The following is a 27,064-nucleotide window of genomic DNA, read 5'->3' on the forward strand; positions in this document are numbered from 1 at the left end:
CCTTGATGAGTTGCTCATGTGCATCTTATACATAGAACATGCTACAGATATAGTGCTCTGGTGATGGAGCAGGGTGGGGCTAATATTACTTAAACTAAATACGATCAAGCTAACTTCTTTGTCCGATATGATGTTGAGATTTTTGGAGTTTTGCAGTTGCAGCCATCCAGGTGAGTGGTGATGATTCCATCACATTTCTGACTTGAGCCTTGAAAATGGTGAAGTAGTTTGAGAGATCAGGAAGTAAACTACTTGTTGCAGACCATCAGCCTCTGCTCTGCTGTTGTAATTGTTGTGCTGCTATGTTTCAGTGCTTCAGTTAAGCTTACTGATCAATGGTAAACCACCCCAGCCCCACCAGGCTTTGATGGTCAGGGACTCTGCTATGATGGTGCGGTTGAAGGTCAATGGGAAATGACTGCGTTTTCTCTTGATCAATGGTTTATTACCTGTCCACGTGGTGTAAATGTTATCCCAAGCCCTGATATTATCCTGGCTCTCCTGGAGTTAAGTATGGGCTGCTTCATTGTTAGAATAGCTATGAATGGAGCTGAACACAGCAGAATTGTAAGTGAATAGTCGCACTTCTGATATGTGACAATTGATTAGGTCATTGATGAAACAGGTGAAAAAAACGTAGATACTTTTAGGACCTGTTGTGGCAGTGTGTTGGGACTATGATAATTGTTTTCTGTTACGAGCTGAAAGACTACAGTCTTTCTAGTGTAGTGTCTTTATTGAACTGGAAATAACATGGCTGCCCTCAGACATTCCTTCATGGCAGAGGTCACATGACAATGGCAAGCCAGGTAGAACATTTAATGATTGCATTTCAAAACCTAAACATCCCCTTTCCATAACAAACAACAGACAACTTTGCATGCACTATCATGTGTAACTGTGAGTTACCCACTATGCCACAACTGTTCTCAGGCATTAATAAACTGTTCATTATTCTTGTTAGCCTCTACACATGCAATGCACACACAGTCATTAATTCGTAAAGGTTTTTTAATCGTACGCATGCATGTTGCCATTGGCTGTTCGTCTGGGTGAAGTTCCTTCTTTGGGGAGTGTCGTTCCTGTGGCACTTGTTGCCGTGGTAACTGTTGTTGTGGTTCCATTTCTGCTGTTGGGTACCAGTGGACCTCTGGGAATGATGGTTGCTGTATAGTCTGTGTAGCTGATGAGATCTCACTTCCTGATCGACCACCTGTAGTGAAGGAACAGCTTTTCTAATTGTTCGTATAACCTGCGGTTGCAGTGATATATTTGGTCATTCACTTCCACCGTGTATGATCAAGGTGACAACTGCTCTACACATGTCACGTGGATTGATTCCTGTTGAGAGCTCTCCAATGCTCAACTCTGGCAATAGTTTGGCAGACTTGTCAAAATGAAATTTGGCTTTCTGCCATTTCTCCTTGATTTTTTTTCACTCACATCACAGAATCTTTACAGTGCAGAATGAGGCCATTCAGTCCATTGAGTTTGCACTGGCTCGCTGAATGAGAATTCTACTTAATCCCACCCCCTTGCTTTATCCCCGTAACCTTGCACATTCTTTCTTTTCAGATAGCAATCCAATTCCTTTTTGAATACCTTTATCGAACCTGCCTCCACCACCCTTTCAGGAAGTTCATTCCAGACTCCAACCACCCTCTGGGTAAAATAAATTTTTCCTCACATCACTTCTACTCATCTTGCCCATGATTTTGAATCTGTGCCCTCTAGTTCTTGATGTACTCCTGAGTGGGAAAAGTTTCTCACTACCCTGTCCATACTCCTCAGGATCTTGAATACCTTTATCAAGTCTCCTCTCAGCCTTCTTTTCTCCAAGGAAAACAGACCCAACCTCTCCAATCTATCCTCATAGCTACAGTTGTTATCCTTGGAATCATGCTTGTCACCTCAGGGATTAATGGTTCGACGTTAATCACAGGTAGAATAGCTGGTTGTTGGAATGCCTCTCTACTCCTAAGATGATCCACATATTTTCGAACAATTTGGTCTTCCACTTTCACCTGGAAGTACAAGGGACCAGTTTCTGAGACAATTGTACCAGGAACCCAACAAGGTCCACTTTCAAAATTCCCCACGAACACTGTATCTCCTACAGTAAATCTTCGAGTTTTGCTGTGAATATCCTGATTCAATTTTTGATTCAATTTTTCATTACTCTCATTCTTTTCTACCTTCCCTTCTAAGTTTGGGAACACCAGACTTAACCTTGTGCGTAAGCGGCGTTTTATCAATAATTCAGATGGCATCGAACCCTTAGTTGAATGAGGCATCATACGATAATTGAGAAGAAAGCAGGAAAGTCGAGTTCTTAGAATACCTTTGGATAACCTTTTCATTCATTGAAATAGGAATACAATTGTCTCAGAAACTGGCCCCTTGTCCTTCCATGTGGAAGTGGAAGACCGAATTGTTTGAAAACATGTGGATCATCTTAGGAGTAGAGAGACATTCCAACAACCAGCTATTTGCTCGGCTCTTTAAGCTAACCCATTTAATGAGGGATGATATGGTGCTGTTTTAATATGTCTGATTCCAGACATTTAAATGCATTAATCTCTGAAATTTTGTACTAGTAAAGACTGTACCATTATCCGAAACAATGACTTTCAGTGGGCCATGTATACTAAAACATCAACGAGGCCTTTCAATAGTTGCACTCGATGTCAGTGATCTAGCTTCTGTTATGACACAGCAGTTGGTAAAGGCTGTTATTTAAAATCCCAGAGAGAAACTTTAAACAATTGTCATTACATATATTTTCAATTGGTATGTTTGAGATGCAACTCTGAATTCAGAAATGAAACCACCAAGCCTCCAGAGGTTTTTTTATATAAATTAAATTAAACATTTATTAGTTTTACAAGATATTAAACACACATACGCATCTATAAATTACTACCATAATAACTATTAAATAAATCCCCAAAATTAATCACTCGTAAAATCTTCACCAAGGCAACAATAACCCATAGACCTTAAACAGACACCAGGCAAAGCACTTTCTATCTTACAAATTTAAGATGAGGTTCCTTTCAATTTGTTTCCTTTCCAGACAGTTGTAGGTTTACAGGCACTTAGATATCATATGCCTTTAACTTCCACACACTAAACTCTTCTGTGTATACCTAGCCTTTCCTTTGAATGCAAATTCTCATTGAATCACCAGGCGCTTTGAACTCCATCTCTTCCAACAATAAAACCCATTTCATGGTACCAATTTTATTAATAATATAAACATATTGCTTGGTGTCTCCTAGCTAGATGCAAGATTTCACCCCCAGTCTTTGAATGGTTTATTCAACAAAATGCAAATGTACTCTATACCTTACTGTTTACATCTCAAAACTACTATACATCAAAGCACCCAGGCTAGCTAGCTTTAATCCAATTAGGGGACATACAGACACACCCACAGACACAGACCTTACTACAAGTCTAACATTATATACATTAATAGCTTCATGACACTTCATAAACATCCACCCATTTATGATCTACGATCAATAAAAATATGGTACCTAAGCATGGACCTACATAATCATCTAACCCAGGGTCGACCAGACCACTTCCGCGAATGGAGTGGAGCTGAAACAAGCAACTTCTGTTGTTGCTGACATTGGAGACAGTGCTTGACCATGCTTTCAATGTCACTGTCTATGCCTGGCAATCAGACAGAGCTTCGTGCAAGCATTTTTATCTTCGGTATGCCTGGATGTGCACTGTGAAGCTCTGTCAAGAGTGGTTCTCTTCCTTGTGAAGGGACAATGATTCGATTCCATCTTGACAACTTAACTCTTGTTTTTTGGGCTTGGAATAGTCTCATCTCTTCAGGCCCGGTGAATTCGACTACCCACGCAATATAAGGTCTTGGACGTTCGACAGAATTGGATCTCTGTTCGCCTAATTCCTAACTCGTTTCACACACATGGGAGAAGAGTCCAAGAAATTCAGTACAAGCACAACTTCTTGTGGCACTGGAGCATGTACAATACTATCTGGTAATGGGAGACAACTGAGTGAAACATAGAAAATGCCTGTTCCATCATTCAATATGATCATGGCTCATCTCTATCTCAACGCCATACTTCCACTCTCTCCCCATACCCCTTGATGCCTTTAGAGTCTAGAAATCTATCTATTTCCTTCTTCAATATATTCAGTGACTTAGCCTCTGTAGCTCTCTATGCTCGAGAATTCCACAGGTTCACCACTCACTGAGTGAAGAAGTTTCTCCTAATCTCAGTCCTAAATGGCCTACCCCATATTCTGAGATTGTGACCCCTTGTTCTAGACCCCCCGACCAGAGGAAATGTCATCCCTGCATCCAGCCCTGTCAGAATTTTTTATGCTTCAATGAGATCCCCTCTCATTCTTCTAAACTCCAGTGAATACAGGCCTAGCCTCATACAACAATCCTGCTACCTCAGGAATTAGTCTGGTGAACCTTCGCTGCATTCCCTTTATGGCAAGTATATCCTTTCTTAAGTAACAAGACCAAAACTGCACATACTCCTCCAGGTGTCACCTTGGCCTTACCAGGGCTCTGTATAGCTGCAGTAAGACATGCTTGCTCCTGTACTCAAGTCCTTTTGTTATGAAGGCCAATACACCATTTGCCTTCTTAACTGCTTGCTGCACCTGCCTGCTTGCTTGATTGGTGTACATGGACATCCAGGTCTCTTTGTACATCAACATTTCCCAATCTATCACCATTTAAATAATACTCTGCCATTCTGATTTTTTCTACCCAAGTGGATAACTTCACATTTATCCACATTATACTGCGTCTACCGTGTATTTGCCCACACTCAACTTGTCAAAATTGCCTTGAAGCCTCTTTACATCCTCCTCACCACTCATATTCCCACCGAATTTTGCATCGTCAACAAACTTGGAAATATTACATTTGGTTCCCTCATCCAAATCATTGATATATATTGTGAATAGCTGGGACCCAAGCACTGATCCCTGCGGTAACCTACTAATCACCACCTGCTATTCCGAAAAAGGCCCATTCCTACTCTCTATTTCCAGTCTGCTAACCAATTCTCAATCCATGCCAAGATATTACCCCCAATCCCATGTGCTTTAGATTTACACACCAATCTTTTATGTGGGATTTTATCAAAAGCTTTCTGAAAATCCAAATACATCACATCCAATAGTTCTGTCTTATATATTCTGCTAGTTAGGTCCTCAAAACTCCAGTAGGTTTGTCATGCATGATTTTCCTTTCATAAACCCATGTTGACTTTGTCTAATCCTGTTGATATTTTCTAGGTGTCCTGTTATCACATCCTTTATAATAAACTCTAGCATTTTCCCTGCCACTGATGTTAGGCTAACCGGTCTGTAATTCCTTGCTTTTCCCTTCCTCCTTTTTTTAAATAGTGGGGTTACATTTGCCATCCTCCAACCTGCCAGGACTGTTCCAGAATCTACAGAATTTTGGAAGATGACAACCAACACATCCACTATTTCCATGGCCGCCACCTTTAGTACCCTGGGATGTAGATTATCGAGCCCTGGGGCTTTATTGGCTTTCAGTCCCATTAATTTCTCTAGTATACTAATTTCCTTCAATTCTTCCTCCTCACTCGACCCTTGATTCCCTAATATTTCTGGGAAGTTATTTGTGTCTTCCTCTGAGAAGACAGTACTAAAGTAGTTGTTTAATTGCTCTGCCATTTCCTTGTTCATGATTATAAATTCTCCTGTCCCTGCTTCACCAATCTTTTTCTTCTTACATACTTGTAGAAGCTTTTACAGTCTACTTTTATGTCCTTTGCAAGTTTACTCTCATACTCTTTTTTTTTTTCCCCCCTCTTCATCAATCTGTTGGTCCTCCTTTGCTGAATTCTAAACTGCTCCCAATCCTCCGCATTTGCAGTAGGCTCGCCAGGACGATGCATAGAGGTATACTCATATGCAGATAATATCAATGCCCAACATTGGATTCTTTCTTCACCTGTCACTATGATCACTGGAAGCTGGGCTGTCTGTTGCCTATAGGACACAGGTGCTGTGGCAATCCCCTTTACCCGTATGGATGTGTATGGCTTCAACTGAGCTGTTGTTCGCTGCAGATTCAGTGGCTGGGTATCTTCATTTTGTATTTAAATGTGTGCTCTCCCACCACTGTAGTTGAGGCTCCCGTATCTACCTCCATCATTAGTGGTTTCCTGTTCACTTGAATTGTGATAGTTATAGGTTCAGTTATTACTGCTTTGACATTGTACAGGGAATAGATGTCAGTATTGGCAGCTTCAGGTTCTGTTATATTATTCACTTCAATCCTTTTGGTCTACTGCTTTATTGGCTGTCTTGATTTCGCCCTGCATTGCTTTATTACATGACCTTTTTATGGCAGTAATGGCATTCTGCGTCCTTGACTCTGTAAGTGTCCAGTACATGGTTACCTCCACATCTGTAACAGATTAACTTTGGAATCACTGCTGAAATGCTTCCATTAGACCTTTTCGTTTTTCTAGCAGCAGAGACTGTCTCTCGCTGTACTGTCTATATCTCTGGTTTTCGCGCCACATCCGGCGGTAGGTTCCCACCTCACCTAAAGAACAGCACCAAGTTGCACGTTCTGTAAAGCCTGTGAGTCTCTCGCAGCACTTTCCATGGCTGGCGCTATTTCCATGGTGCGCTTCAAATCAATATTGACTTCTGCAAGTAAACAGCGCTGAATGGCGTTGTCTTGAACAAACTAAGCGGAAATATTGGCCCACAACATAGCATTGAGTGTGTCTCCAAAGTTGTAGTGCTCTGTCAACTGCTTCAACTTTGCTATATAAGTTGCGATGGATTCTCCCAGGGCCCTAACTCTGGAGTTAAACTTAAGCGGATGGCTTCGGCTGAAAATGCATCTTCACGAGGTCTACTAATTTGTTAAAAGGTTTAGAATTGGGTGTATTTGGAGCTGTCAGACTGTGGATGAGACTGTTTGTCTTGCTACCACACACACTCAAAAGGATTACTTTCTGCTCCTCCTCTGGTAATCTCATTTGCCACAAGATGCTCTACATACTGGCTCCAGTCTTCCATAGACGTGTCATGAGGGAAGATTCTGCTGAAGAGTGGCATGATTGGTGAGTACACTTCTTTTTTCTTAAAAACTGATGTACTCACATTCACAAGGCAAGGTGCAGCATCGGAGCTATTTTACCCTTGTCGCGAAATGTAATGACTTGATGGACAGGTTTCTACTTGAAACAGATAACTTTAATACAGAGCACTTTTCAGAAGCTACATGCTTGAGCCAGGTTCTCGACTAGAAAGCCACGCCCCCCCCGGATTACCCATGCTTAGGGCTCATTTGTCGGAGTCTACAAGAACAATCACGTGACCCGAAGGGCAGTAGGAAAAGGCTATACCTTCAATCACTGCAGTTACTAAGCCAGAGTAGTTGAGAATTTGTTTTTTGAATGTATGTTATCTCCTTGCAGCTAGGTTGAGGTTTATAACCACATGCTTCTGTTGCTAGGGCTTTAGATGTTGCAGTCAGATTTGGCAGGAAGACAAAAACGTGATGGGAGAGAAAAAATGGTTTCTTGAAATACTGTGTGCTTAAGTTCCAGCGACATTGAAGGCTGGGAAATGTCACTAATCTGTGAACTGCTGGCAGATAAACTTTCTTATAACATTTTTAAATTTGCTGGTTTCTTGGGCGTTTTGTCACATAGTTGGTTAGATTCTTATTTTCAGCCTCTGGGACCTGCATTCAGATTCTGTCCAAGTTGCTGGGATGCAAGTCTCCTCAATCTGCTGATAGGGCCCTTTGTGAAAAGAGACTCAATTGAGTGAGCAAGGGCTGCTCCTAATTCAGTGCTCTCACAAGGTGCTTGTGGGGGAAATGGAAAAGTGTTACACTGACATTAAGGGCACTGGAACTCAGCTTGAGATGTATTACTGGGGTAGAATAAAGGAAGTTTTTTTCTATATGTAACCCGTGCTGTATCTGTCCTGGCTAAGTTTTAAAGAACACAAGTTAGCTTTTGCCAGTGATGGTTTGAGTAGTCGCATTTTTCTTTTCATTTCTTACTTCTGACACCGACATGCAATTGACATAGTGAGTAAAATCTCTTGTTGGTCAGGTAAGTGAAGTTGAATACAGGCGTGAGGTTTATGTGGCCAGGTGGCTTCATTTGAATGACTTCAAGAGAGATTGACAGCCCTGTTTATACTAGCCTGAGTTAAATCTGTGCCAGTTCATTAATATGTTTGCTTCATGTCATGTCCCAGCATCTACCATGATCAATGTCAGGAGTCATTGGTCCTCGTTCCAATTGTCTGGCTGCACCCTATTTTGTATTTCTGAAATACAGTATTGCCCTTTTTATTTGAATAATACATGTTTGAAAAATTCATTTGGCAATATTCATTTTTTGGGGTGTTCTTACCACTGTTAATGTGGTGGGCACTATATTTGGTCTCAAAACAACTGCATTAGGCAGAGAATAAAATCGTCCAGGGTTCCTGCTCCTGGTCATTATCTTCTGTGCTCTGGAAAGCATTTGGTGTGGACATCATGTGAGGATCGGATCAGGCTGGGCTGTGAAGCCAGGCTGCTAGAGAGCTTCCAGTACAATATAGTATGTCCATGACACCAGTGGGTTGTTTCTCCTCGGCATGGTGTATCCATGTATTAGTGGGCTGCTCCTCCTCAGTGCAGCAGGTCCATGTATCACTAGCTAATTCCTCCCCAACAGTGTGCCAACGTACCAGTGGACAGGCTGCAGGTGGAGACACAAAGTGGTATGTTGATATGATAAGAGTCAGTGAGCACATGGAAGATCAAGGCAAAATGGGGAAGAATAAATAGAAGCAGTACCATATCAATGTAAGAAATTAAATTGATAATGTAAACATAGTATAATGGAACAGAAGGAAGAGAGCAAAATAACCAGGTTACAGACCAAGGAGTGTCAATGTATACCATGCAATATAAGTGAGAGGGCGCAGCTTGATTCTGTAGCCTTGGCCTCCATACCATAACAGCTCTGTCCCCCTCTGGGGCTTGAAGTCATTAACCAGTTGGTGGTTCGAATGAAGCTTGGATCATGAGGTGGCTGCCCAAATTTCTGCCAAATGTTTTTGAGTGCCCATGGTTTTGGTAAATTATTTCTGGTTCTTTTGGCCTCACCTGAATGAGTTTGTATAAAGGTAGAGAGGTTGGGCCAGGGTGGATTGGAAGGAGGATATATGGGGACAGGGTGGCATGGGTAAAAATGGGATGTAGTCTACATTATAAGCATAAGCATTTTTGGAAGGGAAAAGGACATGGTGCATGGCAAGTGTATCTCATCAATCCTTATTCTGGCTGTGGTTATGTCTCAGGCCTACCCAGCACAGTTCCACTCTAGTTGTCACAGTTAATTCGACGAGACTGAAATCACTAATAATGAATCAGCCTGAAATAGTTAAATGTTTCATAGCCATGCACTTGGCAGTCATGATCAATAAAGTTTGTCATAAAAAATTTGATTCCCCTTGATGGCCCAGTGAGTAGCTGACCCATTCAGAGCAGGACAATCCCAGGTCTGTGGAAGTTTTCCAAATTTCAGGGTGACAATAGAGGTACCGTAGTCACCTTATCCAGTAACCCCTGCTGAAGATGGACTTGGGGCAAGTATCAGTTAGGATTCAGCTGTGACAAGTTTGGTGGTCATTAGCCTGCCCCATGAAGAATGGCCACTGGAGCAAGGTGTCAATGTCTGCCTGTCCCAACAAGAGCCATTGCTTCAGAAGAGTGGAGGAACAATGGCGAAAATAGTAGCAAGAAAAGAAAGATTTGTGACCAGGGAATTTAACAGGGTGTACAGTGGGCTTTGGTATGGTGAAGTTTAATACAAAGTAGATTTCTGTGTTTGATACAGCAGTCCAATTTACCTGGAACTCATATGCCTTAAAGCAGCAGTGGAGATAGAACCATTAATTGAACCAGATTTGCTCGACATTAGGCTTTGAATATTACTCACAATAAGTGCTTGTCGTAGAAGAGTCATAGTCATAGAGGTCTACAGCACAGCAAAAGGCCCTTTGGCCCATTGAGTGTGCGCTGGCCAAACAAGTACCTAACTATTCTAATCCCATTTTCCAGCACTAGGCCCATAGCCTTGAATGCCATGGCATCGAAAGTGCACATCCAAATACTACTTAAATGTTATGAGGGTTTCTGCCTCTACCACCCTTTCAGGCAGTGAGTTCCAGATTCCCACCACCCTCTGGGTGAAAAAATTCTTCCTCACATCCCCTCTAAACCTCCTGCCCCTTGCCTTAAATCTATGCCACCTGGTTATTGATTCCTCCATCAAGGGGAAAAGTTCCTTCCTGTCTACCCTATCTATGCCCCTCAGAATTTTATACACCTCAATCATGTCCCTCCTCAGCTCCAGGGAAAATAACCCCAGTCTATCCAATCTCTCTTCATAATTAAAACTTGCCAGCCCAGTCAACTTCCTGGTATATCTCCTCTGCACTCTCTATAGTGCAATCACATCCTTCCTATAGAATGAGTCCAAAGCTAGTCTTTTAACCCCAAAGCAGAGCTGAGCCAATGCTCAGCACCTGTTTTAACAATGTAATTGTCTTCACAATGTAATTGCTGTACAATGTAATTGCCAGTCAATAAGAAGATTGTTTACTTTTGTAATCACTGATATATTGACATTGAAAACTTGTATATCCTTGCACAATCTCTGCAGCGTTTCTTTTACTTTTTCTCTCACGGGCTCCTCTCCAAAAGTGCAATCCTTTTGCTTGAGTGCCATTCTACGAGAGCAGGCAGCCCTTCAGTTAACGCATCTATCTGTGAGCCTCAGCAGTGCGATTTGATCACATCACATTATACCTGAACCTAATTTTTTTTCTCACCCAACCATCTCAACTCCCTCCAAATGCTTACACACATACACACACATACTACATGCAAACCAACAGAACATGCATGTGCACAAACACCCAAGCGCACAAACACACAGTCACTAATTTTTCCCAGCAGAGATTGCAAATTTAATGGATTCCACCCCAAACCCACCCCCACCACCCACTTTCTTGACTGAGTTCAGGGAACTTTGGTGCAAACTGGGAATTGGAGTTTGGATAGCTTCCTCCGACTTGTGTGGTTCACTGCGAAGTTATGTGATGCATTTATCTGCAAAGTCATTAGGAATCCTCACTTGTCCTTTGATATGAACTTTTCCACTGGCTGTGGTACTTTGCCAACCATCTAGATAGGATGATCCATAGATAGCAGAGAGAGAACAGGATCTAGGATTTTTAAAGTTTTGAGTATTTGAAATTTATATATAAAAATACTCATCAGGTTTGCTGTTAGGAATTTAAATAGGGAAATTTTGGGGGCGAGGAGCATCAAGTACTTTACTGTCAGTGCTGTGCACTTAAAATAGCTTATAGGACCTGTTATATCTTGGATAAAAGCAAATTCTGCAAATGCTGAAAATCTGAAGCAAAAACAAAATGCTGGAAAAACTCAGGTCCAACAGCATCTGTGGAGAGAAAGACATTTCGAATCCATATAACTCTTCTTCAGAGCTAAAGAGAAGTAAAAATGTGATGAAATTTATACTGCTTAAGGGGGGTGGAGCAGGTGAAGCTGGATAGAAGGCCAGCAATAGAGTCATATAGACTCAATGTTAACTCTGTCTCTCTCTTCACAGATTCTGTTAGACCTGCTAAGTTTTTCCAGCATTTTCTGTTTTTGCCTGTTATGTCTTGATTTTGTTTACTACTAGCTTTCAGTCAATCAAAGTAACTTTTTATTATGTGTAATCATGCTTTTTAAATTGTGCCTACCCAGTTGTGTGTCAGAACTTGTCCTCTCCAATCTTAACTGTTGCCATTTGGAAAGAATAATGTGCACGAAGTTACTGGCTTCATTATAGGATTACTACTCTAGACGGCATGTCATTCCTGAGCAGCAGACTAAAGCCTTCATTTATGTCCCATTTATACAATGTAGCACTGCCGAGTTCGGTTCTGTTTTCACCTTTCCAGCAGGAGTGTTAAGACATTGGTCTAAAATTGGAACTCTGGGGCTGATTTTTCTCTTCCCATCTCTGGGAATCTGTGGCAACTTCAGCCCCAAAGTTTTCAAATGGAGACAAAGAATCTTGGCTCCAGTGTTCAGGTGTGTGTGGGATGTCTGAATAGAGCAGATTCAATTTTGACTCCAGGCATGAATAGCTTGTCTAGGAGCAAGCATGAAGAATGACCGCTTGGACGAGATAGCAGAGGGTTGTGGTTACCCTATTAGATGCATCTTGTAGAGTCAGCACTTTTCAGAATGGAGATGAGTAAAGTGGCAATAAAAAAAGGCCTGTTAGCATGAAAACTACATTGTGAAATATTGTGGTGCATCAGATAAAATCCTTTGCAACATGTATGGTACTGGGCAGTGTGACATCTTTCATAGTGGAAATTTTGTTGCTGAAAGGTCCAGTTTTAGTAAGACCATTTTAGGATGTAACCTTTGATGCTGGGAGACCGATAGTCCTCTGCTTTGCTATGTTACAACAAGAGCTTTGTTTCACAAATATTTCAATGGTTGTGAAACATTTTGGAATGTCATAAATATGTCAAAGGCACTATATAAATGCAAGTTTTTCTTTCTGACTGACATTTGGAGGGTTGTTGTTTTGTTTTGTACTGGCTGTGACATTGAACTGAAGGTTAGTTGAAATAGACACACACCTTTTTGATGAGGTTGGCACTCTTCATGAAGAGCGTTGAACTTCTCCTGGTGTCCTGGATAATATTGCTCCCTCAATCAGTTACAAATACAAAGTTAACAAGATTTTTGGTTTTTTTGGGGACTGCCTCCTTAATTTCAGGTAAAATGGAGGAATGAAGTGGATCATGTGGCTTCTCCTGACACCAAGCCTGGGTGGCCTCGTTGTTAAAAGGTGAGGGGCATGTTGTCTTACTGAGCAAAAGCTGCGAGATATTCACACCTGTAGGCGATGGTTAGAGCAATTGCGATGAATGTGGATAGACTGTTAATCTCCAAGTCTCACAGGGAGGTGTTAGGACTGTCAGGTTTTGTAAACAGTTATGCTTTAAACTGTCTATTTAATTCCAAGCTTGAATGGAGTTGGCATCTAGAGGATAGCTACTTAGCATTTCTAGCTGGATACAAGGCCCATGTGATTCACATTGCCATAGAGAGGAGGTTTGGGGAGGGGAGAGCCCATAGCAAGCCATTGTTGTATCAGGTTACAGGTTTTTGAGTTATAGCTATCCCTGAAACACTCAGACACAAATCAGCCTGAGAAGTGAGCACAGGAAAAAGATGTAGCCAGTCCTGCACTTGAGACAGAGAAAATGCTGATCCTAATGTTGATCGTACAGAACATAGGTGGGAGCTCGCACTCAGAAGGAGAGACCTAGTTTGTGGGGATTTAAAGGAGGCTGGAAGATCAGCCTAGCTTGGGCTAGAGAGAAAAAATCTCCAATGCAACCTTCACGGTGACAGTAAGTTCTGGAATTAGAAGTTACCTGGCTAGGAAAGGAAAAAAGAAGCAGGCCATCAGGAGACGGAGAATAGCTTTGGACTGGTTCCAAGAGAATTAAGTTTCCACTTAAGAGCTTAAAATGTAACCATGGCATAGTATTTTCAGTCATGTTAAAAGTCACATGGGGAATCTTTCCTGTAGTTTAAAATATAAGTTGCCTAGTAAATAATGTTTGGTCAATGTTGTTGACTAAAGTTTGATTTGTGACAGTAAAAATCTTAAAAATTTAAAATTTGTCATGTGATCCTTCCAGTCAGTCACAGGGAATTCAAATATCTTTTTAAAAGTTCTCAGTCTCCAAAGGGATTGTAACACCACCAAATATTGTTGACGTTTCGAGTCCTCATGACCCTTCAACAGAACTGATTGAAGGGTCTGTTGAAGGGTCATGAGGACTCGGAACGTCAACTCTTTTCTTCTCCGCCGATGCTGCCAGACCTGCTGAGTTTTTCCAGGTAATTCTGTTTTTGTTTTGGATTTCCAGCATCCACAGTTTTTTGTTTTTACCAAATATTGTTTGCTGTTTATGGGGCTTTCCTGTGTACAAAGATAAAAACAAAAAATTGCGGATGCTGGAAATCCAAAACAAAAACAGAATTACCTGGAAAAACTCAGCAGGTCTGGCAGCATCGGCGGAGAAAAGAATTGACGTTTCGAGTCCTCATCACCCTTCAACATAACTGAGTGAATACTAGGAGAGGGGTGAAATATAAGCTGGTTTAAGGTGGGGGGAAGGGGCGGGGGCGGTGGGTGGTGGGGGGGAGAGAAGTGGGGGGTGGCTGTGGTTGTAGGGAAAAGCAAGCAGTGATAGGAGCAGATAATCAAAAGATGTCACAGACAAAGGAACAAAGAGGTGTTGAAGGTGGTGATATTATCTAAACGAATGTGCTAATTAAGAATGGATGGCAGGGCACTCAAGGTACAACTCTAGTGGGGGTGGGGTGGAAAAACTAGCAGGGCATACAAGATTTAAAAATAATGGAAATAGGGGGGAAAAGAAAAATCTATATAAATTATTGGAAAAAACAAAAGGAAGGGGGAAGAAACGGAAATGGGGTGGGGATGGAGGAGGGAGTTCAAGATTTAAAGTTGTTGAATTCAGTATTCAGCCCGGAATCGCCTGGATACTAGGGTTCAGTGCACTCTAGTAACTTAAGTAAGCCTGGTGTCTGGGTGAAAATCCTTCATTCTAATGTCACTGACAGTCTAATATGGAGAAGTACATGCGATGTACACATGAGTGTAGGCACACACACATCTTTAAGATGGGTTTAAATATGACGTACATCTGTTTCAAAGAAGATTTGAAGGATTGCCGACTCTTCCCCCTCTCCCTTTTCCCTATCACAAACATTTTCAAACTGAAGTGAATAGGAGCAGCCCCAGATGCAAAGCAACCATTTTCTTGCTAATCAGTAATAAGGCTGCCATGAAAACTGGACTACAGTCAGACACCATGGTGCAGCATAAAGCCAAGTATAATGGATGTATTTATAGTTGTCTGAATGCATTGTAGTTTTGTGACTGCTTCTAGTCAGAGAAATGTACTAGCCTGGGGCTCTTGCACAGACCTATGCCTCAGTGTTTGAATTTTAGCCAAGTTTCTAACAGCACTCGAGCAACAAGAAAAGGGAGAGATTAGTGCTTGGCACTGTTCACAAACTGTACTATATTGTAGGCAATACAGGACACTGACATTCTCTTGTATAAACTAGTTAATATTTGTGTAGGATGAATAGTCTTTGAAAAAGAAACACATCATTTTCCTGTTGCAACTGTTGTATTCATTTCCCTTGTTCACTCTGTTCAGCTGTTAATTCCTCTTTCTGTTGCATAGCCCTTCTCACCTGCATTTAGTAGCATTGATTGCTCCCCAAACTCTGAGGCTCTAAGTCCTCCCTCATGAGATGAGCTTTCAAGGAATCTCTGACGTAAGTGCCTAACTCGCTGTTATTCTTCCCCCAGCTGTGGGTAGGCTGATTGTCCAGCTCATTTCCACTGCTCAGGAGTGTGACTTGCTACAAAGGGAAGGTCTGAGAAACCTAGTCATCAACATGACTTCTGAGGAATTGCAGAGTTGCTTCACTTTGTTGTTAGTGCTCTAAATGTGGAGGATGGAAAGAGACCATGAAGCACCAGTAGCCTCAGGCACATTGCAGTCCCACAGGGGTATTTACTGTGCTTGCAACACCATTTATATTGGTGCTTAGGTTGCTGTACTGTTTTCAAAATAATAAAATGGATACAAGGACATAATCCATTATGGGATTCAGACTGCATCATTAACAAGAGTGAAACTTTCTAACTGTTATCAGAACCCCAACATTGAAATGATTTTGCATAATTAGCTGTTTAGATCATAAGTCGTAAGAAATAGGAGCAGGAGTAGGTCATTTGGCCTCTTGTCACATACTATTGTATCAGTGTGTCTTTGTATAGGATATTGATTTAATATTTGATAACATTTTTATATTTAATTTTACTTGAAATTCCGTCGCCAGTATTCACCACTATTTCTTCTTTCCTGAAGCTGTTGACTTTTGCTGTGAGGTATGGTTGCACAGGAGCATGCCATATTCTAGTATCTCATCAATTCTCTATTTCTGATCACATGCAGTGGGTATCAACAGTGTATTTGGCTGTGGTATGCACCACAGATGAGTCTAATCCTGTCACTGGCATGTCTCACCCACCCTTATACTAATTATGCAGTCGTAACAATCGGAAGTTAGGTACTGCATAGCAATATTCAGGTATTCAGAAGACAGGCTCTGAGTGTCCTGGAGGTGCCCTGTAACTGGTTGAGCCTGGCTACATGTTGGAAAATCATCATTCTGACCTGAATATTAGTGACACTGTCACTCAGGCAAATGCCGCAGATGTGGTAGAGAAACTGCTATCCATTGCACTGATTTTTGTCCACTCTGCTTGTGAGATAGTCCAGTCTTCAATATCACAACTGAGATCAACTAAGTCAGCACAGACTGAGGAGTTAACCTTTGATTTTCTGGTTAATGTGGTTCAGTGCTGCACCATATAGACTATTTTACCGACTGAGCCATCGGGACCTTTATCAGCATTTCTGTTCTGGAAGCTGGCACAATATTACTGAAGACATTGAAATCCCTGGGGCCAATGCCACACTGTGTTTGATTAAAAAGTATATATAATTGCATTAGAAGCAGTTGACTCATTCCTGGGACGAGGGACTTGTCTTATGAAGGAAAGCTGAACGGGTTGGGCCTCGACCCATTGGAGTTCAGGAGAATGAGTGGTGATCTTATTGAAACATCTAAGATGCTGAGGGGATTTGATAGGAGGAAGTTTCCACTTGTGGTAGAGACTAGAACTAGGAGACACAGTTTAAGAAGAGGTCTACTTTTTAAGACGGATTTGAGGAGAATTTTTTTCTCTCAAAGAGTCTGTGGAATTCTTTTCCCCAGAAAGTAGTGGAGGCTTGATCATTGAATTTATTGAAGACAGAGTTAACAGATTTTTGATAGAAAAGGGAGTCAAGGGTTATTGGGGGACAGCTGTAAAGTGGAGTTGGGACCTCAACCAGATCAGCCATGACCTTATTGAATGGTGGAGCAGGCTTGAAGGACTGAATGGCTTACTCCTGCTCCTAAGTTCTGTTCCTATGATGCTTCTGTGTGCGCTCATTCAGAAATTAAGTTCTTGTCATTGTAGATTCCTTCTCCGAAGTGAATGAGAATTTGGGCCTTTCACTAAACAAGCAGAAAATTAAGGTCCTCTTACAATCAGCCCCCACAACACAATGCCTCCCCCCAACAATTAAGGTCAACAAGAAGATTCTGGAAAATGTGGAGCATTTTCCATATTTTGGAGCCTCCTCTCGATGAGGGCAGACATAGGTACGTTGCTATAAATCAAGGGCACTGTTCTAATGGGCACAGGTATGTCACTGTACAACTGGGGGTACAGTACTGGTGGGTACAGATGTACTACTTGGTCAGTCACTATATCAATGGGGTAGAGTACTGCTGATTATAGGTATTTAATTGCGTGACACTGGAGTACTGTACTGACGGATATAAATCTATCACTATAATACTGATACAGTACTGGTTGGTGCAGGTCTGTAAATACATAACCCTCTGATTCATTGCTGGTGGGTGCATGCCTGTCACTTTGAATTACAACAGGAATGAAATCTGGAGATGAATCAGTTACATTAAATCATTTTGGTCTAAGTATGATTTTTTGCTTCCTAAACTAGGACAACTTTAAATGAATCAACTGACAACAGTGTAATTATGAGACACTGGAATTTTGTATAGCGGAAGTGGTTTGATCCAAATGTTTGTTGTGTGTAGAGTAATTTGATCATATTTTAATTCCATAAAATTTGAATGTGGGATGTAATTTAACTGAATAGAACAGTATGATTTATCAGAAGTTAAATCACTGCAGGAAGAGCATTTAAAAAACTTAATTTGCTTAAGTTTAGGAGAGGATTATTGTGAAGAGTGCCATTTACAGCATTCCTAGTACAGAACATATGTTTGATCTCCTGTGACTTTTGTGACCCTTGTAATTCATTGTAGTGATAGTTTTATAGGAACGAGGAGGAATTGAAAAGGTTACCGTATTTGCTGTGTTTTTTATGTAGTACTTCCTTTTGATATTGCGTCCCATCATGTTCGACAACTTGTATTCATATAGCGCCTTTAAAGCAGTAAACCATCCCAATGTGCTTCTCAGGAGCCTTATAAAACAAAATTTGATACCAAGGTTTGCCTTTCCTGTTGCATTCTTGGCTCCAGACAACTACCAGTTGAGTATTCAAGACTAAATGCAATTCCTGCCAAGATTTAAGCAGCCATGCGCGACTCTGGAATAGCACAGTGACAGCTTTTGGTGCAGGTAACAGTATCAACTGCATATCTTTGGTACAAGACCATGACTTGAACCCCCATTCAAAAGTTACCATCGATACCAGTGTTGTCACTGGGGTTATTTTGCATAATCGTGCCTATCTGCTACCGGAAATATCATACGTTACCATTTCCACTTTATGTAGTGAACATATAAGACCTTAGTTAAGTCACGTATGGAGTATTGTGTACAGGTTTGATCATGCCATGGTTAGAACAATATAAAAACAATTTGGATTCACCATGAGATTATCAAGAATGAAAGATGACAATATGAAGAGATACTTTGAAATTTAGGACCTTTTTCTCTGGTGCAGATATAGTTACCAGGCGATCAGGTTACCTATGATGAGGAAAATAATGATGGATTATTTCCATTGGTTACCGAGACAGTGAAGGTCTGCCATTGTATAACTCTGGGCTACAGCATTGCCACAGGTCTGCCACAGTGTGTAACATTGGGATGCAACGCTGGTGAGCATAGGTCTGCTGCTGTACATAATTGGGGTACAATTCTACCAATTATAACACTAGGGTATAGAACTGGTGTGTACCGGTTTGTTACATGTGATGGGTGAGGTATGAGAGGAAGGATTATGAATTTATCACAGATGTAATTGACACATAATTAAAATTTCTTGGTTTTGGTGTGAATGGTCCAAAAGAGTTCTGGGGCAACTATGTAAGTCCAATGACAACAGTCGACAATTCAATAAAGAAGTCAGTGATGGTCCCCCATTTAACAAATACTGTGATCTGTCTTCCTTGGCTCCATAGTGGATGACTTCACTTTCCCTACATTGATTGCCATCTGCCACCGCTTTGTACACTCACTTAATCTATCAACACTCCCTTGCAACTTTCTGCTTTCATCTACATGTTTTTTGACCCTATCTCCTAACTTGTTGTAAGTAAATTAATCCAAATAATTTACTCTCTCCACTTCCCTCAGTCACGAGGTCAATTGAACCCACTGAATCGAATTCAGTTGAGAGTGTCACCCTCTGAGCTAAGCTGGCCCATGAGAGCAGTGTGTGCATAATAACACAGAACACTCCTCATCCTCGTGATGTGACATATAAAAAAATTCTTAGGCTTTATTTTACTACAGTTTTATGCAGGGTTGAGCAAGTATGTAGTAAAGTTCTCCTTGTAATGAAGTTCTGTAATAGCAGTAGTAATTATAACTCGCTGCCTAGATCAGTGAGTGGCTCAAAATCTTTCTACTTGCTTGTTGGTTCTTGGCTCAAATGCTGTTCCTTTTTGGCTCAGTCTTTGATCACAACTGAACACTGAGATGGGCCCACAATGGAGTATTGGTAGCCAGAAATCCACCTCTACGCATCCATTATTGAGTTGGATTATGAGCTTCAGTACAGCAGGAAGCAGCTGGAAGTGATTTGTTGCTCATATGAAAATCAGTTGCAATGTAATCAGCTAGATCCCTTCACAGTATGTTAGTTGCTATTGTTAAAAGTTCCCTCTCCTCCCCTCCCCCTTGGCATCTGCTGTCATCAACCCCCCCCCACCAAATCCCCATAAAGTCATAGAGTTATTACAAAACAGATCGGTCCATAGAGTCCATGCCAGCTCTCTGTAGAGCAATCCAGTCAGTCTGATTCCCTCATTGTGCCCCATAGCTCTGCGAATTTATTTCCATCAAGTGCCCATCTAATTTCCTTTTGAAATCATTTATTGTCTCCACTTCCACCACCCTCTTAAGCAATGAATTCCACAACATTACAAGAACAAAAATTTTCTTCCTTACATCCCCCCTACATTTTTGTCCAAAACCTTAATTCGGTGTACTATAAGCTAACGGAAACAGCTTTTCTTTGTCGCCGTTATCTAAACCTGTCATAATCTTTTACACCTCTAACAAATATCTGCTCAACCTCTTTTACTCCAAGGAGAACAACCCCAGTTTCTCCAATCAAATCTTATAGCTAAAATCCCTCATCCCGGGAACCATTCTGATAAATGGCCTCTGCACCTTTTCAAGGACCAAAGTGTGGCAACTATAATTGGATGCGATACTTTATTTATGGCCTAACTAGAACTCTGTAAAGGTTCAGTATGACTTCCTTGCTTTTGGACTCAATGCCTCTATTTATGAAGCACAAGATCCCTTAGGCTTTGCTAATTAGCCCCGCAATATGCCCTTTTGCCTTCAAAGATATTTGCACATGAACCATCAGGTTTCTTTGTCCCTGCATACTTATTAAAACTATTTCATTAAATCTGTATTGCCTTCCCCTATTCTTTCTGCCAAAATACATCACCTCGCTTTTCTTTCTCTGTATTAAATTCCATCTGCCACTTGTCTGCCCATTCTGCTAGCCATCTTTGTTCTATTACAGTTGATTGGTATCATCCAGACAGTTTGCCACACTTTGAAGTTCAATATCATCGGCAAATTTCAAAATTTTACTCTGTATTCCAACATCTAAGTCATTTATATATCAAAAAGGGAAGCAGGTAAGTGATTGGTGAGTTTTTATCTCATTTATTAATAATTGTAAGATTTTATTAGTAATAGTAAGGTTTACTAGCAGTAGTAAAGCTTAGTAGTAGTGGGATTTACTAATTTAAATAAATTAAGAAAAATAAATTAATTAACACACAATAAAGATGACAGGGCAAGTGATGTGTTATGTTTGCGGTATGTGGGACTGATGGATGCCAGTATGATCCAAGGCAATCACATCTGCAGTAAGTATCTGCAGATCGAGGAACATCAGCTTAGAGTCTTTAGGCTGGAGGCCAAGCTGCAGACACTGTGATGAATCGGGCGGGGGAAAGTTACCTGGACACTTTGTTCCAGTTACACCCCTTAGAATAGGGTCGTCTGATTTGGTCAGTGGGCAGGACAGGAGTGTGCGACTGTGAGTGAGGCAGGTAAGGAGATTGAGAAGGTAGAAGTGGAGGAACCTCAGTCCTTGTAATTGTCCGACAGGTTCAAGCTTCTGTCAGCTTGTGTGGATGAGAGCGGGGTCTGCAAGAATGAGTGAACTGACCGCAACATCAGGAAGCCAATCATGGGGTTGGGGTTGGTGGTGGCGGCGGGGCGGGGGGGAGGAGGAAATAGGAATGTTGTGGTCGTAGGGGACATTATTGTCAGGGGGATGGATACAGTTCTCTGCAGCTGAGAGTGAGAGTCCAGAAAGCTGTGTTACCTACCGGTGCCAGGGTTCAAGGCATTTGCTTTGGGCTGAAGAGGAACTTGAAGTGGGAGGATCCAGTTGTTGTGGTCCAAGTGGGTACAAATGACATAGATAGGACTAGGAAAGAGGTTCTGCTTAGGGATTATGAGCAGTTAGGAGCTAAATTAAAAAGCATAACCTTAAAGGTTATAATCTCTGGATTAGCACCTGAACCACATGCAAATTAGCCTAGGGTAAATAAGATTAGAGATGAGTGCGTGGCTCATAGACAGGTGTGGGAGAAATGGGTTTTGATCCATGGGTACTAGCACTGATACTGGGGAAAGTGGGATGTGGACCGTTAAAGCAGTCTTCACCTGAACCGTGCTGGAACCAGTGCTCTGGTGAGTCATATCACTAGGGCGGTAGAGAAAACTTTAAACTAAATAATGGCGGGAAGGGATAGTGAGAGGAAATGTGGCAAATCAAAGGGAAAGAATGAGGTAATAGAGCAGGGTAACAATTTGGGTAATGATAACCAGTGTGTGGCAAGAAGATACAGATTGTACAAATTGATAGGGCCAAAGACTGCAAAAATGGTAAAAAGGCAGAGTTAAAAGACTTTCATTCTAATGCATGCAGTATTCATAACAAAATGGTATCACAGATAGAAATAAATATGTATGGCATGATAGCTATTATAGAAACATAGTTGCAAGGTGACCAATGCTGGGACCTAGATATTGAAGGTATTTGATGTTTTGAAAATGCAGGAAGCTAGGAAAAGGTAGTGGGGTAGACATAGTCAGCTTTTCCCATACACCCCACCTATCAATTTTCACCTGATCCATTATCTCTACCATCTCTGCTCCTATTCATATTTTGTTCATATCCTCTTCGTTAGAAAACACCAATGCAATGTACTGATTATGTATTCTAGCCTTGCTCTGCACATCTAAGCATACATCACCCACTATGTCTCTAATTGGACCCACCCTGCGTCTTACTATTTACATGCTGGTGGAAGATTTTTTGGGTTCCTTTTTACGTTACTCCCAACTATTCTCATATTCTCTCTGTCAGTTTTATTTTCCTCTTCGCTTCCCATCTCAACTTACTGTATTTGGTTCTCATTTGAACAATTCACCTGACATGCACCACACACATTTTATTTGTTTCATCTATCTCCATCATCATGCAAAGAGTCCTGGCTTTGGCTCTCCTACCTTTCACCCCTGTTGGAATGCACATAGCCTGTACCTGAAACATCTTCTTTAAAGCTCACACATTTTTTGTTACAGTTTTTCCTCTAAGTCTTTAGCTCCATTTTATGTTGGCTAGATCCTCTCTAGAATACTCCCAGTAGTGTGATCGTAGCTTTCTTGCTTCTCACGGCAATCAAATGAATTCTGTCCATGCCCCCTCAAGGACATCCTCTCTTTCCAACACTACAATGTTTTCCCTAATAAATACTGCCACCCCACTCCCCTTTATTCCTTCCCGATCTTTTTTGAGCGATTTATATCCTTGAATATTAGACGCTCAGTCCTCACCATTTTTAAGCCATGTTTCCATTATTGCGATTACATCATATTCCCAAAAGGCTATATATGCATTTACATCCTGTGTGTTCTAAACCTGTCTTTGTATCCCTTGTAGTTCTTCTTAGTCTGTTGCTATCTAACATGGTACTGATCACATCTCTAGTACTATCCAACACTCACCCTATGCACCTTATTCCTCTTTTCTACTTTAATGTGATGGTGCCATGCCAATTTAGTTTGTATGCTCCTCAACCGCACTAGTGAACTTCCCTGTGAGGACTTTGGTCCCCAGTCCATTAAATAGGTGCATTCTGCCCCAGACTGGTCCTAATGCCCCAAGAATCTGAAGCCCTCCTTTCTGCACTGTGCTTCAAGTCACACATTGACCCTCCCTAACTTCCTATTTCTGCTTTCACTAGCATAGCATTGGAAGTGGTTCAGAGATTACTACCTTCGAGCTCTTATTTTTAACTTCCTCCCTAACTTCTGCAAATTTAAATGTAGAACCTCAATACCTGCCATCTCTCTGTCGTTGGTACTGACATGTACCACAGCTTCTGGTTCACTCCCTTCTGGGTGCAGAATAGTCTGTATCCTCTCCAAAATATCTTTTACCCTGGTATCAGGGAGACAACAGACCATGTAGGCCTCACAATGATGGTCACAGAAATGCTTGTTCCCCCGAACTATGGAATTTCCGATACTGACTGCATTTCTACCTTTGTTGCTTCCTCCTGTGCAGTCCCTTGCCCATGGTGACCTGGTTTGGACTGCACTCCTTCAAGGTGTCATTATTCCTAACAGCCACCAGTGCTGAGTACTGGTTTGAGAGTGGCACACATCCCAAAGACTCCTGCACTTCATTCCTCTTCCTACCCTACTGGATAGCCACCTATCTACTATTCTGAACTCTTACTGTCTGTGGGGTGATCACTTCTTGGAATGTACAACCCAGGAAACTTTCATCCTCTCTGTTCCCCTCAAGCTTGGGAATCCTGAGCTCAAGCAGCAAGGCTCTCTTCCTATACAAATGATCTCCAAAGACAAATAAAGTGTTCTGAAGTTCCTATATGGTGCCGGAATTGCAAGCAACAGGTCTCAGCTGCCCATCCATGATCCAATAAATCTCTATGCTCTCCTGAAGAAACCCACCCTTGACCCATCTGTACTTGCAAATTACCACCCCATCTCCAAACTCTCTTTTCTCCCCAAAGCCCCTGAACATGTTGTTGCCTTCCAAATCTATGCCCATCTTTCTCACAGCTTGTTTAAACTCCCTCGAATCAGGTTTCTGCCTCTGCCACAGCACTAAAATGGCCTTTATCAAAGTCAAAAAGGATATCCTCTGTGACTAGCTGTGGCAATCTATCCCCTCTCATTTCCTTGACCTATCTGCATCCTTTGTCATGGTAGACCACAATACCCTCCTCTAATTTATCTCCCCCATCATCCAGCTGGATGTGACTGCACTTGCCTGGTTCTATTCTTATCCAGTTGTAGCCAGAGAATCACCTGCACTGGCTCCTCTTCCTGCTCCCTCATCATGACCACTAGAGTCTCCTCAAGGATCTATCCTTGGGTATCTCCTATTTCTCACCTACATGTAGTCCATCGTCACCATCATTTGAAAATGCCATGTCAGATTCCAACCAGGACACCAAGCTCTACCTCATGACTACTTCTGTTAACCGCTCCATTGTGTCCGATTTGTCATGCTGCTTGCCTGATATTCAGTATTAATTGAGCAGAAACTGCCTCCAGCTAAATATTGGGAGGACCTAAGCTGTTGTCTTTAGTACTTGGCCACTATCTAAGGCAGAACCAGACTGTTTACAGCCTTGCTGTCCAGTTTGACCCTGAGCTGATCTTCCAACTTCCACATCTGCTGCATTACCAACACTGCCTACTTCCACCTCTGAAATATTGCCTGTCTCCACCCTGCCTCTGTTACTGAAAGCCTTATTCGTACCTTTGTTATCTCCAAAGTTGACTACTCCAATGGTCTTCTGGCCAGGCTTCCATTCCCCACCCCCTGTTAACTGCAGCTGATCAAGAGTATTAATGCTTGTATCCCAACTAGCACCAAGTTATGTTCATCTATCACCTCTGTTCTTTCTGACCTACATTGGCTCCCAGTCTGGCAATGCTTCGGTTTTAAAGTTCTCACTTTCATGTTCTGATTCCTGCATGGCCTTGCCCTTGCCAAACTCTGTAATCTCCTGCAGTGCTATAACCTAGTAAGAGTACGTGCAAAACTGATGTGCATCCTTGTCAAATTTTATTTGATAAAGCTTCTGTGAAGCCACTTGGGATATTATATTAGAGGAACTCTCTAAATGCAAGTTGTTGCATGATAGCATATGGTTCAGTACATGTGGCAGAGCATACTGTCTCAGTGAGAGTGTGTGGTTTTGCTTGTGATTTTTTTTTTGTTCTCTGAACTTTTAAAGTATTTGCTTAGCACCGTGTGTTCATACATATGTTTTTGTTTGTATTAGTATCCCCCTGTCGTGTCTGTGCATGTTTTTTGACATGTTTGTGTATATTTTTTTTGCACTGGATGTAATTTTGCTGCCTTTGTGTGATAATCACAACTTCTGGCATGAAACACTCTGTCTCACAACACATGGCCAGCCACAGAGGTTTGACAGGCCTGAGTGTCTTTGTCAATGAAATGTTAGGAGTAAGATATACCGTCAGATGAGTATGACTCATTACAAATCTATTTAAGTACATAGGACTTTCTTAGATACATTAAAATGGATTTTAAACCAAAATGAAGAAGTCTCATTCCAGATTTGATGTATGATGCATTGATGGTTCTGATACACCAAAATCCAGGAACATTTACAGTCATGAGATAAATCATTAACTTAAAACATGGTGAGACTCTCAAATCTTATTCTGAAAGGGTTATTTTTATTATTTTACTGCTATTGCTTTAGTACAGTGGAAGCTGTGCAGTGTCAGCCAAAGGATACTAAAGAAAAGTGTGGAGCTCCCTCATTGTCCTGTGTAATCGAGCCATATAGACCAGAAGGTCCAAGGTTCCAGTGTTGCTCTGTATCTCAGCCAGCAATTAAATCACTACAAATGCCCACAATATCCCTGGGTTAGGGAAGTGTAAAATAACAGCTGATGTTCCCACTCCCATTCCCAGCTGGAAGATGCACATGTGCGGATGTTAATTGGCTGTGTCACAACTGCCCTTGTACATCATGGGTAAACATCAGTAACAATAGCCGCTCAGATGTGCATAAATTTATCAGGCAAATTGTGGATGCATTATGATCCACCATTAGCAATTGCATCAACTTGCCCATGAACAATAAGCGACAAATAGCAGGATGTAGCAGTTGTGCAGAGTGTAGAGCCCGTTGATGGTTGCAGTGGAGACTGTTACCAGGTCTGGCTACTGCATGAGCATTTCTGTGTATATCTTGCCCCTTCCCACCAAAATCTACAGGCTCTCCCCTCTATTTGTGTTAACTTGCATGGCTCCCGTATATGGTACTTGATAGAAGCAATTTTCAAACCTTACTGCAAACAATGCACCCATCACTTTAATGAAAACAACATTTTAATGAGAAGCTATGCTATATATGTGCCCAAACCGCCTCCTGCCAGGTCCTGTTCTCTGAATGCTCAAATGACCCATGTTCTAGGGGAGAACAAAAAAATGCTTCAAAGACATACTGAAGCTCTTCACCCTTGTAACTCTTTCGAGTACAAACCCGTTTCCATCTGTTTCAGATGAAGTTACATTGTTTCATAGTTTGCCATTGTGAGATTTGAACTCTTGATCTTGGGGTTACAAACCCAGTACCATAACCACTTGGCTATTTAGGCCAAGCTTAAAATTGCTATTAGTGACCATAGTTTGCCATTGTGAGATTTGAACTCTTGATCTTGGG

At 41.5% G+C, this 27,064-nt stretch overlaps 1 protein-coding gene across 3 annotated transcripts in view; it reads left to right on the plus strand.

Moving 5' to 3' along the window:
• The window catches only part of bmpr2b (bone morphogenetic protein receptor, type II b (serine/threonine kinase)), a 333,412-nt gene that overhangs the window by 129,849 nt on the left and 176,499 nt on the right, over positions 1-27,064 (plus strand). Inside the window, exon 1 of one of the 3 annotated variants that reach the window (XM_041200904.1) lies at positions 7,092-7,121. The exons of the other annotated variants lie outside the window; for them this stretch is intronic. Coding sequence (XP_041056838.1) covers positions 7,115-7,121 — 7 coding nt within the window. The 5' untranslated portion in view covers positions 7,092-7,114. Of the gene's footprint in view, positions 1-7,091; positions 7,122-27,064 lie in introns of those variants that run through there. 3 annotated transcript variants of the gene reach the window in all.

Source organism: Carcharodon carcharias, chromosome 12, assembly GCF_017639515.1.
Source record: "Carcharodon carcharias isolate sCarCar2 chromosome 12, sCarCar2.pri, whole genome shotgun sequence".
NCBI lineage: Eukaryota > Metazoa > Chordata > Chondrichthyes > Lamniformes > Lamnidae > Carcharodon > Carcharodon carcharias.